The sequence below is a fragment of the Ursus arctos genome, unplaced genomic scaffold (genome assembly GCF_023065955.2).
Source record: "Ursus arctos isolate Adak ecotype North America unplaced genomic scaffold, UrsArc2.0 scaffold_1, whole genome shotgun sequence".
Classification (NCBI taxonomy): Eukaryota; Metazoa; Chordata; class Mammalia; order Carnivora; family Ursidae; genus Ursus; species Ursus arctos.
The window spans coordinates 90,922,150-90,941,965 of NW_026622763.1; the positions used below are offsets into that span (position 1 = coordinate 90,922,150).

A 19,816-nucleotide genomic window follows, 5' to 3' on the forward strand; every position below is an offset into this window, starting at 1 on the left:
CGTTTTCGTGAGAAATGGTTAGGAGAGGAAAGATGGTCAAGAGTGAATGTCCAAGGCCTTTATGGGTGTGCGGCAACGAAAGTCACCTGAAGAGACAGCAGGCCTTGCTAAGGGGCGAGTGGCGTACGACGACAGCCCCCAGCGAAAAGGGGCCAGGTTTGGGTTGCGGCGGAAAAGCGTGATAGTAAAGATAGTAAAGACCAGGTCAAAGAAGAGGGAAAGCCGAGGTGGGGGGGGGGGGGAGCCCAAGAGGAGTACCTGTGAGTCCCTGGGAGCGTCGAGGGGGTGGGGGTGAGCTGAGCAGCAGCCGGGCGAACTCCAGAAGAGTGAACACCGAGTGGGCGGACCGCAAGGGGCGGGGGGGGGGGGGGAGGGGGACCTGGGGAAAACGGCTCAGTTGAGAAGCTCGCCGCCGGGAGCGCCTTACCTGTGCCTGCGGGTCCGGAGCCCTGCACTGGCCTGCCGGAAGCAGAGAGTCCGCGCGGAGGGGGAGGAGCCGGGGGTAAGGGAGGAAGGGATACCGGGCAAAAGGAGAGGGGCCGCTCGCTCCCCCTAGTCAGGGAGAGCGGCTGATGGCGGGAACTGTGACCACACGCAAACACGCACGCACGCACGCACACTCGACGCGACCAAACGAAGCGCGTGCGCGCAAGCCTGCAAACACCGCCCCTTCTGCGTCTTCGTCCCGCCCCAGCACCGAGCGAAGTCTGGCCGAGACAGCCCCGCCCCCGCCGTGAAGTAGTACGCATGCGCACTCACCACTTCACTCACTGCGGACCTCCCATCATTTCCCTCCTACACAGCCCAGTCGGGCATGCGCACTACTTGTCCTCCGAGACTGCCCGGCTTTTCCCGCCGTTCACTGGCCCCTGGAGGAGAGTCAGAGTTCACGCCCCTCTCTGGGGATACCTGTTTGAAGACAGAGGATGCGGGGACTAGTAGGTGGCGGAAGTCCTTCTGGCCCAGAATCTTAAGGGGCAAAGGACATACTCTGGGACTGTTAACTCCGCCGAGAGCTAGGAGGCGGGAAGAGGTGTGTGGGCGGGGTCAGGGGTGAAAGGTCATAGGGCTGCGAAGGGGGCGGAGCGAGCCGGAGGCGGATGGCGGCTGCCGAGGCTCTTCATCTTTGGCGGCAGAGTCACTGAAGCGGGGACGCGGGTCGGACGCGTCCGGCATCGGGAGAAGAGCGGCGGCCGCTCCCAACATGCACAGCCTGGCGACGGCTGCGGTGAGTGGCTGGGCGTTCCGGCCTGGGCCCAGACCCCCTCCTTAGCCCCGCGTTTCGGCCTGCTTTCCCAGGTCGCCGTGTCGGGCCCGGAGTCCACTCCGCCTGCCCTCAATCTGCGAGGCCCTGGCCCTCCTCCTCGTCGCGCCTTGACTGTGATGGAGCCGGTCCACACTTTCCTCTCCGGTCGGCTCTCGCGGCCTCCTGCGCCGCGTATCGCGTTCTTTTCCGGCCCCGGGGCCTGGTCCCGAGCCGGAGCGCCTCCCTCGCGGCCGGGACAGGCTATTCATTGATTCATTGCGCTGACCAACAGTTGCAGGGAGCCGGTTGCGTTCTGGGCGTCGGCGGAGATGAGGGGGAATTCTGTGGTCAATCTGACACGGCCCTTGCTCTCGGAACTCACTGCCCGGGCACTTCGCAGCGGGAAGGAAATGGCTTCTAACTCACACCACTTTGCTTTCACAGGTGGAAAATCTGAGACCGGGAGAAGTGAATAATTATTACGTCTGACTTACAACCTTTTTCCCACATCTCAGTTTACCAGGGCGATCTTTTAACAAGAAAAGCAGATCGTGTAATTCACCTGTCTGAAGTAATTTTCTGGCTTTCCATTACATGTAGATAAAATCCATACTCCCTGCTGTGGCCTACAAGGCCCTCCCTGTACTATAAGGTCTTACCCCCGTTTGCGTTCTAGTCTTATGTCACTTGCTCCACAAGCTCCAGCTACATTGACCGCCTGTCCATCCCTTATACCTGCGCTTTTCCACTCCACCTACACTTCCTGATCTCTATTCCTGGCATGCTCTTTTTTACCACGTACCCCACCCCCAATTACACAGGCACATACACACACAGCATGTGGGTGTAACTGGCTCCTCTTCCCTGGGGTCTCTGCCTAAATGTCCCTAGAGTAACCTTCTCTGACCACTCTATTTAAAGAAGTTCTGTAACCTGCAACTTTTCTCTGTTAAAAATCTCTTTCTCAGTGCTAATCTCAATTTTGTGATTTTTGTATTCATTTACTTGTTGACTGTCTGCCTCTTAAGGGCAAGGACAGAGATCCCGTGGGTCCTGTTTACATGGTTACTCCAAGTGCCCGGACAGTTCCTGGCACAAAGTAGGGGCTCAAATACTTTGCTGAATGAAAAAGTATGGGTGAGGAAGGTGATGACTGAGAGATACCAATCACACTTTCTCTGTTCCACTAAGATGAAGTGACTGAAGAGGGTAGTTACTGACATTGCATTATCAGGCAAAGTGACTTCAGTATTAAATAGAGGACCAAAAAAATTGCTTTTACTTTAAATATAAAAAGTGAAAAAGTGTGCTGAATTTTACTTGACTATAGAATACATTGTCATTTCCAGGGCCAGTGGCATCTTTGCTTCCTGTCACCGTGTTTCTAAGTGTTTGCAAGTGCTCAGAGTGGATACGTTTATATCTTTCAATTAGGTGATTGCAATTTCCCCAGCTTTTTTGTTTCTTCTCCCAAATTATACTGGGAAGAAGCAAGTCAGAAGATGAGATTGCTGAGGGATGCCTGTGTGGCTCAGTCAGTTAAGCGTCTGCCTTTGGCTCAGGTCATGAACCCAGAGTCCTGGAATCAAGTCCTGCATTGGGCTCCATGCTCAGCAAGGAACCCACTTCTCCCTCTGCCGGCCGTTCCCCTGCTTATGCGTGTGCACCTGCTCTCTCTCTCTCTCTCTCTGACAAATAAATAAATAAAAATCTTTGGGGGGAAAAAAAAGATAAGGTTGCTGCTGGTAGGGGAGGGGCAGGTTACACAAGGGATTCTTCTGAGGTTGGCTTGTGTAGTTCCCAAAATCTGATTGTGTCTTCTCCAGGCTTTGATACCAAACTGCTCTTTTCCCTGTGACTTCTAAACTCTATACTTATTCAGTTCCTTTTATTTTTACTTTCCCTTAATGCATCTTTTTTTTTTTTTTTAAGATTTATTCATTTATTTTGAGAGAGAGGCAGGGGGCCAAGGGGGCAGAGGGAGGGAGAGAATCTTAAGCAGACTCCCTGCTGAGTGCAGAGCCTGACCCAGGGTTCAATCCCACAGCCCTGAGATCATGACCTGTGTGGAAATCAAGAGTGGGACGCTTAACTGAACCACCCAGGTGCCCCAACCTAATGCATCTTTTGAACAGCCATTAAAGCCGTGGTTCATTACTTATGATAAATACTCAGTACTTGTTTTTTCAATTACATTTATAGTGCCTTACATTGCCTTAAAATTTAAGCTTTTAGATACATTTTCATCTGTTAATATTATTGGGCTCCCACAGAAGCTCTGAGAAGTTCCTTTGTACCACTCATTTGCTAGACTTTTTGGTCATGGAGGAAACTGAAGCTTAGGAAAGTTGAGCCATCTCTTTCCCAATCCTTCATGCATTCTCTTAGACTATACTGCCTGTATCACTCTGATCTGGGTAAAGGGGTCAGTAATGGTATATATTACTGGAAACTGGGAAGAGTTCATGATAACATGCAACAGTGCCTGCAGCAATCTAAGCCACTTTCTGAGAAGATTTTTTTAGCTTAATGATGACAAGTTTTATACTTGTGTGTACCTTTATTTATCTCTTTTTTAAAATAACAGGTAAATCATCACTTCAGCTAGGGAGATAGTACTATCAAAAGAGAAAGTGATCATGTGAATGTAGGATTTTATTCACTAGAGGAAGAACTGACAATTTGGGAAGTATCTTAAATTTGTACTCTTGGGTAGTATTTTATTAGGCTAGAAATGCACAGTGTAGTAGACTCTTGTCAAACTTGATAGCATACATTTTAACATTGTCATTATTGCTACCATAGAATATAATTTCTCACATCTGTGAAATAGGCACAGAAATACCATGCAGGACTACTCTAAAGATGAAATAAGAATAACAAAGTGTTCAGTGGTTGTCTAGGTATAGTCCTTGGTTATATGACTTGCTCCCATACTTCAGCCTTGGGACTATAATTCCTGCCTCTGCAAAGTAACAGATCACTTTGTTGTGGACCTTGGAGATTGTTTCAGAGTAATAGAACTACAAATCTTCGCATACTGTGGGTCTTTAATGAATGTTATGCTAGGGATCTAAAATAGTCAAAGCTAAGCCTTTAAAAGATGCATTGGGTATGCATTTTTAAAAAATTTCCCCACTGATTTCCCCTGGCAATTTTAACATCCTTATACACGTGTTTCCCCCCTCATTTTGCACCTAACCAGTAGCATCATCGGTACATCATCTTGTTGAAACTGTGCTAGACTTCCAGGTGCTCTCCTCTTTGGCAAGTAAAAAGAACATTGTGTACTCTTCGGGATCTGATTTTTTTTTTTTAAGATTTTATTTATGTGAGAGACAGCACAAGCAGGGAGAGGGACAGAAGGGGAAAGAGAGGAAGAAGCAGACTCCCTGCCTAGCAGGGAGTCAGACATGGGGCTCAGTCGCAGGACTCCGAGATCATGACCTGAGCCAAAGGCAGACACTTAATTGACTGAGCCACCTAGGCGCCCTGTGAGGGATCTGATTCAAACACTGTCTCCTCCCGTGTTTTCTGTTGAAGCTTTAAGCACATTGCCTAGCTTCTCTTTGCTTGTTCACTTCCATTTTTAAAAAGTTGAAGAACATTCTGGCCCTTATAAAGATATGGGGATAATTAAGCGAATTTAATATTTCCCTTTGGCATTATTTTAAAAATGTGTTTTCTTGGATTATCATCATTATGTAGACACCAAAGCCACATGTTGAGTAGTTTCCAGACTTAGGAAAATAATTTCTCTTTCAATCATATGGCATTCTTTCTTTATTCACTGTCACATATTTATTGGTAAGAAAACCAACAGGTATTTTGGCCCTTGAATATAAAGTTGTATTAAGAGATTTGGTTATTTTCTGTTTAAAAAAAGCCACCAACGTAAATTTTTTAATTTACTTGATGGAGGGTATGTCATATTTTGTTCCCATTTATGGATAACATGGGTCTTTTTTTTTTTCCTTTTAAGTTCTAAATATCTTTCTCCTTTCCACATGGAGTCAAGATCTTTCAGAGATAGAAGACCAACTGTCAGTACCCTGTGTTTGTGACGCTTAGAGTTAACCATTAATGGCTGACTTTGGCAAATGTCTTGCCTGTGTTAAGCTTTGTAGAAAGAAAAAAGTTACTTGAAATACATTTTTCATAGCCAAACCATTAAACAGAAAAGAGGAGAGTGATTCCCTCCTAAATTTTGATAATATAAACATTTTTAAACTTGTTACAAGGAAAGGACCACTAACTTTAAGGAGGTTATACCTAAAAATATATAGTTATATATGATTTCTAATCTTGGAAATAGTGTTGAGGATGATAACTAATAGTCCAAATCATATTTCTCCTAAATGACTTTCTGGTTTCTGCATATGTAATTGAACCCACTGTTTATCCAAGTCCAACTATTAATGAGCTGTATTATAATAGAATATTAAACTTAGAGTTCTGTATTGAGTTCTTAAAAAATAACTTCTTCAACTTGGAAGGATCGTTGTGATTTGTCCTATAGACCATGTAGACTACAGTTTGAATCTGGTTCTGCCATCCACTCGTGGTATGAATTTGAGTCTGCTAAACCTCCCTGAACCTGATTCCTCTTAGCATTTTGAGAATAAAGGGAGGTAATCCACAGTGATTGGTACATTGATATAAATATGGTATATTTAATAAATGTTGCTCCCTATAAATAATTTCTAGAAAAGGCAGACCTTATCTATAGTGGCAGAATGTCTATCCATGGTTGCTTAGGGCTAGGTGTGGGGTTTACTAAAAGAAGTACTGGAGAACTTCTAGGGATGGTGGAAGAGGTCTGTCTCTTGGTTGTGGTGGTGGTTACTCAGGTGTATAGATTTCTCAAAATTGAAATATATATGTAAAATGGGTGCACTTAAAACTTTATGCAAATTAACGTCAGTAAAATTAACTTTTTAAAAGAGCTCTTAGTCTCTCAGTTATAACTAAGAGCTAAATAAAATAATTTCCAAGATTTTAGAGCTGCCTGGGACTTCCGTAAACGTAGTTTCCTCATTTTACCAATGATAAAATTGAGGCTTGGAAAAGTAAATGACTTATCCTAAGTCACACAATTATAGAAATGGCAAAACTGTGTTTTGAAGTCATTTCTGGCTCCCAGTCCAGGGTGTGTTCCACTTAATGTACTTGTGTAGTTACATGTAAATCGAAGTCTTTCCTATTCTTTAACTTAATAAACAGGTTCTTAATTCTGGATCCATGGATAGGTTTCATAGGGTCTATGAATTCTTTTAAATTATGTGTAAATTTTGTGAAAAAGAAATTATGTGCAAAACCATTTGCACTTGTATATTTTTCTGAGGAAAAGATTCATAGATTCCATGTGATTCAAGAAGTGTTAACCTCTGTTCTTGTGGTAGTATCCTGCTAGTATTTTTAATGTGTTTAAGTTAAGTAGTCTCCAATAGAGAAGTCATAAACGAATTGCTTATCAGCCACTGAACAATGTGTGCTACTAGATGGAGTTCCCTATCAGCCACAGTCTCAGAAATGTATTAGTAGATTATAAATTAAAAGAATTGTAGCAATTGGATTAGGCATCTTTAGAGGTGATCTTTAAGTAGAAAATGGGAAGAGGAGGAAACCTGCCATGGTTTACTCATAGTTTCATCAGTTATAAAATGAGGATAATAACTGGGTTGTTCTGACCATTGAATGAAACCATGTTTTTAAAAGTGTACCAGGGGTGCCTGGGTGGCTCAGTCGGTTAAGTGTCCAACTCTTGGTTTCAGCTCAGGTCATGATCTCAGGGTTGTGAGATCGAGCCTACATTGGGCTCCGCGCTGGGTATGGAGCCTGCTTAAGATTCTCTCCCTCAGGGTGCCCGGGTGGCTCAGTCAGTTAAGCATCTGTCTTCAGCTCAGGTCATGATCCCAGGGTCCTGAGATCGAGCCCCATGTGGGGCTCCTGGCTCAGGTGGGAGCCTGCTTCTCCCTCTACCCCCTGCTCGTGCTATCTCTCTCTCTCAAATAAATAAAATCTTCAAAAACAAACAAATAAATAAATAAAGATTCTCTCCCTCTGCTCTGCTTGCGTGCACAATGCTTTCTCTCTCTCTCAAAAATACATACATATGTAAATAAAGTGTACAGTACAGTTCTGTTTCTTTCCTCATCCCCCCACTCCCTCTTTCACTTCCCACACCCTTTTAGAAAGACCTCAATTTCTAGATTCTCATATTTTTGTGAAAGGTATGCCTAAATAATCCTTGGGATTTAGAAGGAGAGTAAGATACATTTGGAGTTTTTATTACCATCAAGATCTAGTGAGATGCTGGAGTTATGCTTCAGAGTTTTATTCAAGGATAATGTCCAATGTATTTTATCAGTTGTTAATATTCATACAGATGACTCTTGAACAAGGCTCCCATATGCAGTCAAAAATTTGCATATAACTTTTGACTTCCCCAAAACTTAATTCCTGATAACCTACTCTTGACTACTAGCTTTACTGATAACAGTTGATCACATATTTTGTAGGTTATAAATATTATATACTTATAATAAAGTAGAAGAAAATGTTAAGACAAGTCGCAAGGAAGAGAAAATATACTTACAGTACTGTACTGTATTTATCGAAAAAATCTGCATATGAATGGACATGTGCAGGGGCGCCTGGGTGGCACAGCGGTTAAGCGTCTGCCTTCGGCTCAGGGCGTGATCCCGGCGATCTGGGATCGAGCCCCACATCAGGCTCCTCCGCTATGAGCCTGCTTCTTCCTCTCCCACTCCCCCTGCTTGTGTTCCCTCTCTCGCTGGCTGTCTCTATCTCTGTCGAATAAATAAATAAAATCTTTAAAAAAAAAAAAATGAATGGACGTGTGCAGTTCAAACCCACTTTCAGGAGTCATCTATACATGAATCAATGTGTAACTGAAAATTTAAAAATATTTTCCCTTTCATTCTCCAAAATAACTAAACTTATGCATGTGTTATAAAATTACCTGTTGATGTATATGGGGGAGGTGTGTGTGTGTTAGTGTGCGTTAGTGGCTATCACCAGCTAGATTATTCCCATATGAACCATAATTTGACATAGGGAATTATGTCAAACTATCTCACGGACTTTCTCATTAAAATGGTGATGATCCAGTACCTTGGAATCTCAATCAAGTCGAGACTTTGTCTTCATATCAGTGGTGTCGTTCATGGTGCTGGTTGTTTTTCAGACTCTGCTGAACTCACAGCAGTAACATTTTAATGTTTGTCTGAGGTGTTTATGTGTTCCCTGTCCCTTGTCTAGGTCACAGGGAATAGTTTTTTTTGAAAGTCATCTTTAGATCAGACCTAATCTTTCAGGCAGGTGAGAAGCAGCCTTAGCAAAGCAGTTGAGAGTATAGACTCTGTTGCCAGGCTGCCTGGGTTCAGATTTGGCTTTGGCACTTAAATGTTAAATAACTTCTCTGTTCCTCTATAAAATGAGGGTGGTGACAAGTATTTAGATAGGACAGTGCCTAACAGAGTAAACACTATATGTTAGCTCCCATTTTTATTTTCAGAAATAATTGTATTTATCTCATAACAAATAGGTATTTGGTGGGTTTAAAGTAAGTCCTGCTCTTAAGTTGGGAGCAAAATTCACCAAGGGTGATGTAAAAGGAGGGTCCTTATCCCAAGTATTTCCTGGCACCAAACTGCGCTTACTGCCTTCCTGTTGCTAGAATGGCTACAGAGCCCCTAGCTCTCTTAGAACCAAAGCCCCGTGGAGGCTGGTGCTCCCATAAGTAGCCTCAAAAGTTGGAGTATTGCTGGCAGCAGGTGTCCATGACCTTAGGTACATACCCAAGTTGTCACCAGGCATTGGCTCTCTAGGGTGTTAGCATCGCTCCAGGGCACCATCTCTTTGCTGGAGTCAGGCCAGCTCTGGAAATGGAATCTGGGGGGGGGGGGGGCGGGGGGAGGCTTGGTGTCTAGAAGCCATGATATGGTAGACTGGTGGCTACAAGTCCGTCCTGCTGTTGTTCACCTGAGGCCCCCCAGGGCAGCACGAGGATAGAAATTCCAGATACAAGTCACAGGCTGGCTCTTGTCGGGGTAACAGAGCTTACTGGTGGTGTCGGGGCGACAGGACTTTAGGGAGAGTTGAATGAGTAATGACTAATCAGGATAGATACTACGTTGCTGGAGGAGTGTCTCTTGAGGCCCCTTTAGTTACTGGATTGTGGGTCATCCAGGAGACTGTGGGCAGGAAACCCAAAGCTAAAATTTTAGCCCTTGTTTCCACTGAGCTTTTAAGGTGATGTAATACTCTAAATAAACATATGCTGTCTTCTGGTGGGAATTACATTTCCAAAAATAATTTTTTAGTTGAGGGCCTATCTGTAGCAGCCCGGAAAGGGCAAGTGCTTGGTCAGGACTGCTTTTGCTGTTGGGGGATGGGAGGGACTACCCTGTTCATATGATTGCTGTGGGAGCCTGTGTTTCCTTGAGGAGCGTCACTGATGGGAGTTACAAAACATCTTTCACCAGATTACTCTAAGGCACTTAAAGAAGACTTGAGCTGCATGGTATTTAAGTCCATTTAGCAGAACACCTTGTGGTTCATTCTGTCAAGCAAGTGAAACGATAAACATTAAGCTAAAAGCTTCTAATCAACCTTCCATTTATAGAAGGCTGTTGATCAGCTTGGGTAGAGTAATTGTGAGTACATCTCGTAGTCTGTCTTAACTTTTGTTCTTCAGCAAAGACAGTTGTCCTTTCTGGTCATCATTCTGTCACACTAAGGTGTAGTGGGAACGTGTAAATACCATGGAAAGCTGTGTGATGCAGTTCAAGAAGGCACTGGAATATGCAACTGCATACTTGGGTGAATTGAGCAGGTTAATTCCTCTGAGTGTTAACGATCTCATCTACAAGTGTAGTTGCCTTTTTTCTACCTACTCACCTATCTACCCTTCTATTCCCCTTGTTTGGGGGAATTAACTGAGAAAATACTGGGCATAGGGCTAGAAGTCATGAATTTGTTAGGACATTAGAGCTAGAAATAGCAATGGTAATCATTTTTCTAGTCTATTAACTTATTTTCCAAAGAAGAGTAATTAAGGAACTTAACCAAGTCACAAGGCTGTTTGACAAATATGGAGTATTACAGAAATGCTCAGGGCTTTTTGGAATGGTGTGATGGTTTAGCACAATAATAAAAGAATGTTCTCTGTTTGTATGGCCCCTACATGAGTAAGTAATGAATGAGTCTCAGAGGGGTGGAGGTAGAGTATGTATAAGAATCATTAGAAGGGGAGCTTTTCCAAATTACATAGGTTTTCTGCTCCATGGAGGGGGAGGCTGGAATTACTGGGGAACAGCCAGCAATGGGTGGGGAGGGTGTAAATTTTTTTCTTTCAAAAACTGTCATAAGCATATTCTTAAAAAGAAGTTTAAACTGTGCAGAAGATTTTATCATATACAATGAAAAGTAAATTAGGGTATCCGGGTGGCTCAGTTGGTTGAGCCTTCAGGTCTTGGTTTCGGCTCAGGTCATGATCTCAGGGTCTTGAGATTGAGCCCCGTATTAGGGTCTGCATGCCGAGTCAGCTTGGATTCTTTCCCTCTCCCTCCCCCTCTGCTCCTTCCACCGCCCCACCGCACACGTGCTCCTGCTCTTTCTCTCTCCCTCTCTCATAAATGAATGAATGAATAAATAAATAAATAAAATCTTTAAAAAAAAAAGTGAACCTCCCATATAGGTTCCAACCTTAGCAGTAATTACAGTTTTTTGTTGTAGTTGTTACTGTTAAGTTTCTTATGTGTCATTCTAGAAACATTGTATATAAATATATAAGAATATACTTGTATATATTAATGGAAGCATATATACGGTTCTATACCCCTTGTGTTTTTTTTTTTATTTAGTATCAGCACATGTAGAACTATTTTTTAAAAAAGGCTACATAGTGTTATAAATAAAGATGTACCCGTACATATTTAACAGTCCTAGTTGATAGATATTTAGTATTTCAGGTTTTCTGCTTTTAAAACAATACAATAGTAAACATCCTGGTACGTCTTCGGTATAGTCCAAGTATACCTATAGGATAAATTCCTAAACATGGAATTATTAAAGGATGTATGCATTTTAGATTTTGATAGATTGGCCTAGATGTATGTGCTTAGAAAAACTCCCCTGGTATTTAGGAAAAATATATTCCTTCTAAAGCAGAGTAAGACTTGGTTTGACTTTAACGAAACTCACATGCTCACTTTCTTGTTTTCACTTACAGCCTGTGCCTACTGCACTGGCTCAGGTAGATAGAGAAAAAATCTATCAGTGGATCAATGAGCTGTCCAGTCCTGAGACGAGGGAAAATGCTTTGCTGGAGCTGAGTAAGAAGCGAGAGTCTGTTCCTGATCTCGCACCCATGCTGTGGCATTCATTTGGTACTATTGCAGCACTTTTACAGGTGGGTATATATCTGTGAGTTGCAGTTCAGTCCTACTCATCACCCTTCTGTCTCTCTGCCTTTGCTCAAATGATTTTGAAGACTTTAGCAGAATCAATCTTTAAATATTAGCATTTGTAAGAATCTGTTTTAGAAAAGTCTGTAAGGTGTTTGTTAAAATGCAGGTTCAATAGATCTTACCCAAAAGAATTATTTAGTCTAAGATTGAAAAATCTGTATTTTTAACAAGCACCTGCCCTGTTCTTAGGTCATTCTGATGCAGGTAGTCTGAGAACCACACTTTGAGAAACACAGCTTTAGGAATACTACAAGACATTTCTAGGTGACAGAGGAGAAGGTGAAAGGTAAAGTATAAGAACCGCAGGGCATATTCTGGTTAACAGAAATGTTAAGATAAAGATATAACAGCTATAGGATGAGAGATAGGTACGCTTGTACATTAAAGAATAAATCACTGAATTGTGGTTCTGACTGTAATGGTCATTGGTGGGGAATAAATTGATACAGTATGATCCTAAGATACCAAGATAATGGAATAATCATCCTTTAAAGTATTGTCTGAAATTCCTAATAATTAATTTTTCAAATCTGTTAAGTAAATTTGCATTCAATTCCTACTTCATGTAGCCAAGAAACTAATCTTCTTTTTAATTAAAGTATAATTAACATATGATGTTCTATTAGTTTCAAGTGTTCAGTATAATGATTCAACAATTGAACAATTCTATACTCATTGCTTATCACATTAAGTGTATTCTTAATCCCTAAAACTAATCTTTTTTATAGGAACATTTTCAATAAAAGTTTTACAATTAAAATAAAAGGAATTGTATACAGCAGATCATCCCCTTTGGACAGAGAGTACACATACCCACTGCTGTTTGCATGTGTCTCCATGCGTATACTCCTGTTCTTATCTCTCCCTTTTTGCATTTGCTACCTGACCAAACTCAGACTTCTTTATGAGTCACTGTGGTTGATTTACTGACACTTGTTATCTGGCCAATTATCTTAGCACTGTAGCTTAACACAGGGTGTCTACAAAAAGAAGGGATTATAACTATAACAGCCACAGCCCCTCAAGTGAAGGCCTCAACAGATGCTGGATATAAGAGGAAGTGTAGGTGACCACAGTTACCTCCAGAGGAGTTTTCCTAGAGACCTGTGTAGAAATGTCTCATAGTCTCAGGTATATTTGTGATAAAAAGATAGGAGCATCATTTGTTTATTTTTGCTTGCCCTTTGATGATTCAGTTCTTACAGGATATATAGAATTAAGGGTCGGGGGGGTCTCTAGGGTTTTTGCTTTAATACCATGGAAATGAACTTTGAAATAGTTATTCTTTATTCATCTGGTGCTGGTTTCATTTTTAGGAAATTGTAAATATTTATCCATCTATCAACCCACCCACCTTGACAGCACACCAGTCTAACAGAGTTTGCAATGCTCTGGCATTACTGCAATGTGTGGCGTCACACCCAGAAACCAGGTAGGCGCTTTGTTGAGTCTGATGATGGGGGTTTGTATGAAATACAGTCTTTTTCTGAGTGATGAGAGAAGGGCCTGCAGTAGGAGTAGGAAGCGTGTGTGTGGATATGGATCTTCAGGATTCTCATTTGCTTTTTTTTCCCTGAAGAATTTCTCTTCTCTAATTCACCAGGTTTTCATGTAGTAACAGTATCGTATTGTTTAACATGTTCTTCTATACCTTTTTTTTCTTTTTTTTTGTTGTTGTGGTAAAATATATGTAAGATAAACTTACCATTTCAACTCTCTTTAAGCATAGAGTTCAGTAGTATTGGGCAACCATCCCCACGATACATCTCCATGCATCTTTTCATTGTATAAAACTGAAACGTTACCCATTAAACCATAACTCCCCATTCCCATAGTCCCTGGTAATCATTCTACTTTCTGTCTCTTTGATCCTGACTACTCTGATACCTCATTTAAGTGGAATCATTCAGTATTTGTCTTTTTGTGATTGGCTTATTTCATTTAGTATAACATCCATATTGTAGCATATGTCAGAATTTCCTTCCTTTTTAAGGCTGAATAATAATCCATTGTCTCATTTACTTTTTACCCATTCACAGCAGTTAACTTGAAAGAGTGTTCACAGGGCCTGTGGCTGGCTCAGTCAGTAGAGCATGCGACTCTTGAACTTGGGCTCATGAGTTCGAGCCCCACGTTGAGGGTGGAGTTTACTATTAAAATAATTAAAAGGGTAGTGTTCACATCTCAAGAAAGGTCAGACATGTAGATATTTCTCCCTCCTGAATCCATGGTAGGCATCACTACGTGAGGCACAATGCATGGCATTTACTAGGAGTTCAGTAAATATTTGAACCCAGCATTTTTTTTCCCACTGAACCTAGATTTGGCTTCAGAATCTTTCTTAACACAGGATCCTAGACAACGTTGTAATAGATCAGAATTGGCATGCCAGTTGGCCCGCTACATCTGACAAGAAAAAGGAAATCTTGTTCAGTAATCTGCTTTGTGACCTCTATGGTTCTAAGGCATTTAAAAGTCATCTTATTAAAGTCTTCTGTCTCTTTATCAATTATAAAATCTGAGTGCTAGGTTGGCACTGAGATTGCAGAACTTTAGAGATGTTACTGTGAAAATTATTCTTAAGCACTTAAGAAAAATGCAAGAGTACTTTGTGTGTTAAAAATTTAGAGTGTTTGGGGGCGCCTGGGTGGCACAGCGGTTAAGCATGTGCCTTCGGCCCAGGGCGTGATCCTGGCGTTCTGGGATCGAGCCCCACATCGGGCTCCTCTGCTAGGAGCCTGCTTCTTCCTCTCCCACTCCCCCTGCTTGTGTTCCCTCTCTCGCTGGCTGTCTCTCTCTCTGTCAAATAAATAAATAAAATCTTAAAAAAAAAAATTTAGAGTGTTTGCTCTCCCACAAGGTGTTAACTATAAATAATACAAAGTAATTGGTTCTGTATTAGTTGCCTGACATATTAGCTTCCAATTACAATGTTTTTAGAGGGGCACTTGTATGGCTCAGTCGGTTAGGCCTCCAACTCTTGATTTCAGCTCAGGTCATGATCTTGGGGTCGTAAGATCGAGCCCCAGGTCGGGCTCCACACTCAGCACCGAATCTGCTTGAGATTCTTTCCCTTCCTTTCCCTCCCCTTCTGCTCAACCCTGCATGTGTGCACTGTCTCTTTCTCTAAAATAAATAAATAAAATCTTTAAAATGTTTTTAGCATACTTAGTGTATCTGAACTGCTCTAACAACAAAAAAACAAAACAGTGTGCTTTTAAGCATAACAGTTAAATCTGATAATGGCTGCTTTGTTTTCTCATCTTGGTTTACAAGGTTTTGTCTGACTACACCTGTGAATATTGTTACTTAGTTATAAATTAGGTGAGGGAAGGCACCTAGGAGAATCTCTTAGGCACTTAATGGCATTTTATGACCTATTTTTTAAAATCCACAGTTGGATATTTTATCAGTTTTTCAGGTACTTGGTGCTGATTACAGGGAAAATCAGGTATTCTCTTAACCGTGACCTAGACTAGATTTTTTTAACCTTGACATTGTCATTTTGAGCTAGATTTTGTGGTTGGAGGTGGGGAGTGAAAGGGGTCTGTCCTGTTTAGCAGCATCCCTGGCCTCTGCTCACTGGATGCCAATAGCACCCCCTCAGTTGTGACAACCAAAAATATCTCCAGATATTGTCACGTGTACCCTGGTGGGCAAAATCACCCCAACTGAGAACCACAGGTCTAGACTAATGACCAGTAACTCTTTTCTAGAGATTCCTTGGTTAGGCAACGTTACGGGCCTTACAGAATGAACTGTCTGGAAATTGAGTGTTCAAAATCCTTAGAAATGAACTCAGGGCTCTGATTGGGATTATTTTTTTCTTCCAGGTCAGCATTTCTTGCAGCACACATCCCACTTTTTTTGTACCCCTTTTTGCACACTGTCAGCAAAACACGGCCCTTTGAATATCTTCGGCTAACCAGTCTTGGAGTTATTGGTAAGTTATTGGGGTGGTTTTGCAAGTCTGAAATCTTCATTCATAACAGTGATCTTAGGTGTTTTGTCTTTTATAGCTTTTGTTCACCATTTGTTTTTGTTTTTGAGGTTGAGTCTATTTTTACGAATAATTGAGGACATAATAATAAATAATAATAAATGATAAATATTAATAAGTAAATAACTAATACGATAGTTCTTTTTTTTTTTTTTTTTTTTGACAGAGAGCCAGCGAGAGAGAGAACACAAGCAGGGGGAGTGGGAGAGGAAGAAGCAGGCTCACAGCGGAGGAGCCCGATGCGGGGCTCAATCCCATAATGCCGGGATCACGCCCTGAGCCGAAGGCAGACGCTTAACCGCTATGCCACCCAGGCGCCCCTAATACAATAGTTCTTATCAAGTACCATTCTGAGTGTTGTTAATAAGGGTATGAGGCCCAACATTTGGAATTAAATTCCGCATATGTATAGAAACAATTACTGGGGGGCGCCTGGATGGCACAGTGGTTAAGCGTCTGCCTTCGGCTCAGGGTGTGATCCCGGCGATCTGGGATCAAGCCCCACATCAGGCTCTTCTGCTATGAGCCTGCTTCTTCCTCTCCCACTCCCCCTGCTTGTGTTCCCTCTCTTGCTGGCTGTCTCTATCTCTGTCAAATAAATAAATAAAATCTTAAAAAAAAAAAAAAGAAAGAAACAATTACTGGAATCGTAGGGAAAATAAAGAACAAGCTGAAGTCAACAAAGAGTATTACAGAGAAAAGAACTTGAGTTGTTTTTTTGGGACGCCTGGGTGGCTCAGTCTGTTAAGTGTCCAACTCTTGATTTCAGCTCAGGTCATCATCTCAGGGTTGTGAGACTGAGCTCCCGTGTCGGGCTCTCTGCTGAGTGTGGTGCCTGCTTGGGTTTCTCTCTCTCCCTCTCCCCCCCCCCCCCCCCCCGCGCTTGAGCCCATGCACTCTCAAAAAAAAAGAAAAAAAGAATTTGTGTTGTTTTGTTTTGTTTTGTTTTGTTTCTCTTTCTAACTTCTAAGCTATTCCCCCATAACTACAGATGTTCGTCCTCTATTTCACCTAGTTGAATTTTTGCATGCCAAAGTTAATGTTTCCACATATATTTACTATGGGAGATGTGTCTAAAATATGTTTCACTCAAGAAAATAATATATTAGCTGTTTCAGATCTCAGACTCCCAGATAGTAAAGAACTGTCTTTGGATTTGTGAAAAATAAATGCATTCAAGGTTTCTTTCCAAATTCCCTTCAGTGTCTTTTATTCATAGTTTTTGCTCACATACTGACCAAACAATAAGAACATTGTACAAACTTTGTTTTGTTTGGTTATTGTTTTTATGTTCAACCTGTGTTCATATCCCTATGATTATAAACCATGGGTCAGGAAGTATACTTTAAAAGAATTTAGTCCTTCTGTCGCTTCTCAGCCTTTTGGCTAAGATCAAGTGTAGTATCTGTTCTTACCAGTTTAAAAGTTTTGTACTTCTGAGACATACTTCTTAGAGACATTTTATTGTACATTTAAGGAGTAGCTGCTATCTCGGGGCACCTGGGTGGCACAGTGGTTAAGCGTCTGCCTTCGGCTCAGGGCGTGATCCCGGCGTTGTGGGATCGAGCCCCACATCAGGCTCCTCTGCTGGGAGCCTGCTTCTCCCTCTCCCACTCCCTCTGCTTGTGTTCCCTCTCTCACTGGCTGTCTCTCTCTCTGTCAAATAAATAAATAAAATCTTAAAAAAAAAAAAAAAAAAAGGATCATCATGACCAAGTGGGTTTATCCCAGGAATGCATGATGGCTTAACTTTTAAAAGTCAGACAATATAGGGGTGCCTGATTGACTCAGTTGGTAAAGCGTGCAGCTCTTGATCTCAGGGTTGTGAGTTCAAGCCCCAGATTGGGTGTAGAGATTACTTAAAAATAAAATCTTTTCTTTTTAAGGTGTTATTTATTTATTTGACAGAAAAAGAGGCAGCGAGGGAGGGAACACAAGCAGGGGGAGTGGGAAAGGGAGAAGCAGCCTTCCTGCTGAGCGGGGAGCCTGATATGGGGCTCGATCCCGGGATGCCGGAATCATGACCTGAGCCGAAGGCAGAAGCTTAATGACTGAACCACCCAGGCGCCCCTAAAAATAAGATCTTTAAAAAAAAAAAAAAAATCAGTCAATATAATTGACCATATCAACAAACTAAAGAAGAAACATTGTATGACCATTTCTTTTGTTTAAAAAAAAAAAGCCTTTGGGGCGCCTGGGTGGCACAGCGGTTAAGCGTCTGCCTTCGGCTCAGGACATGATCCTGGCGTTATGGGATCGAGCCCCACATCAGGCTCTTCCACTATGAGCCTGCTTCTTCCTCTCCCACTCCCCCTGCTTGTGTTCCCTCTCTCACTGGCTGTCTCTATCTCTGTCGAATAAATAAATAAAATCTAAAAAAATAATAATAATAATAAAAAGACTTTGATAGTATTCATCATCCATTTATGATAAAAACTCCAACAAAGTAGAAATAGGAGGAACTTTCTCAACCCGATAGAGTTTAAAAAAAATAAATCCTACAGTTAAGGTCATAGTTAATGTGAAAAACCACGCGTTGTCCCCTGAGATTGAGAACAAGGCAAAGATATGTATTCTCACCCCTCCTATTCAGTATCATCCTGGAAATCCTACGTGTTGCAGCAAGGCAAGAGAAAAAAATAAAGGGCATAGAACTTAGAAAAAAATTAGATTGTCTATTCATTTTACATGCTAGCTAAAACAGTCAGAAATGGAAAATTTAAAAACCTACCATTTGTCATAGCACCAAAACATGATGTAAGTCTTAACAAAAGATGTGCAATATTTGTAGCTAAAAAACTGCAAAGCAATGATGAAAGAAATCAAAAGAAGACATAAATAAATGCAGAGATGTACTGTGTTCATTGATTGGTCTATCATTGATTCAATATTATTGAGATGTCAGTTCCCCCCAAATTGATATATATATATAGATTTAGAGCAATTCCACAAAATCCCAGCAGGTTTTTTTTTTTTTAATAGAAACTGACAAGCTGTTCCTAAAAGTTATATGGAAAGGCAAATGAACTAGAATATCCAGGGTTTTTTTGTTTTAAAGATTTTGGAGAGAGAGTGTGTGTGAGCCCAGGGAGGGGCAGAGGAAGAGGGGAAGCAGAGCGTGAAGCCCAACATGGGGCTCAATCCCAAGACCCTGAGATCGTGACCTGAGCTGAAACCAAGAGTTGGTCACTCAACCAACTGAGCCATCCTGGCGCCCCTAGAATATCCAGTTTTTAAAAAGAAGGACAAAGCTGGAAGGTGTATACTACCTGATTTCAAGACCTACTGGAAGACCAGTTGTCAAGACAGCATGTTATTAGAGAAACACTAGACTTGTCGATCAACGGAGCCGAATTGCGGAGTCCAGAAATCGACCCATACAGATATGGTTAATTGATTTTTGACAAAGGTGCAAACACAATTTAGTGGAGAAAGGATAGTCTTTTCAATAAATGGTGCTGAAACAATTAGATATCCATATGTAAAGCAATGAGCCACGACCTATACCTTGTACTCTATAAAAGTTAACTCAGAATGGATTTTAGACCTGCATGTAAAGTCTAAATGAAAATAGTAATTGGACATCAGCTTTAGATCATATTAGTAAATTATGGTATATAGTGTTTGCTATGGCATTTAAAGATGTAGCATTTTGTGGATTGCCAGTTCTTGTTAAATGATATTCCTTTCTCTTCTAAAGTGATTGATTTTAGTTACTACAGATCTGATTAACCTAGGCCTTTCATATAAAAGCTAGTTGATACATTGGGCAGCTTGGGGACCAGTCATTTGTTTAATGGGGCTCTGCTTCCCTGTGTACAGAATGGAGAAGATTAATACTGAACTGTGTCTGTTACCTTGGTCAATGGTGTCAGGTTAGAACTCAATAGAATTGGGATAAATTTTAAAAATCATTTGTTCCAACTCTTATTTTATAGGTAAACAGGCCTATAAAGAGAAGGTAGCTCTGTCAAATTTAGGTAAACTAGTTGTGGAACTAGGATTAGAGTTGAGGTGTGTGTGTTGCTTGTTTGGGTATACCCTACCATGTTTGCACTCTTTGGAGAAAGTGAC

At 41.6% G+C, this 19,816-nt stretch overlaps 2 protein-coding genes and 1 pseudogene across 8 annotated transcripts in view; 2 read left to right on the forward strand and 1 right to left on the reverse strand.

Annotated features, from left to right (window-relative positions):
• USP37 (ubiquitin specific peptidase 37) overlaps positions 1–783 on the reverse strand; it is an 83,308-nt gene extending 82,525 nt beyond the window's left edge. For 3 of the 7 annotated variants that reach the window (XM_057304801.1, XM_048214152.2, XM_026491949.4), the window contains exon 1: positions 428–621. The gene's annotated coding sequence lies outside the window, so the exon portion shown is untranslated. Of the gene's footprint in view, positions 1–427; positions 736–759 lie in introns of those variants that run through there. The other 4 variants (XM_048214151.2, XM_026491945.4, XM_044381167.3 and 1 more) reach the window with 4 other exon arrangements.
• Positions 754–19,816, forward strand: part of CNOT9 (CCR4-NOT transcription complex subunit 9) — a 30,770-nt gene continuing 11,707 nt past the window's right edge. The window contains exons 1-4 of the mRNA XM_026491944.4: positions 754–1,228; positions 11,505–11,684; positions 13,059–13,174; positions 15,576–15,685. Of these exons, the coding sequence (XP_026347729.1) occupies positions 1,205–1,228; positions 11,505–11,684; positions 13,059–13,174; positions 15,576–15,685 (430 nt within the window). The 5' untranslated portion in view covers positions 754–1,204. The remainder of the gene's footprint in view (positions 1,229–11,504; positions 11,685–13,058; positions 13,175–15,575; positions 15,686–19,816) is intronic.
• Positions 17,109–17,217, forward strand: LOC113250918 (U2 spliceosomal RNA; annotated as a pseudogene).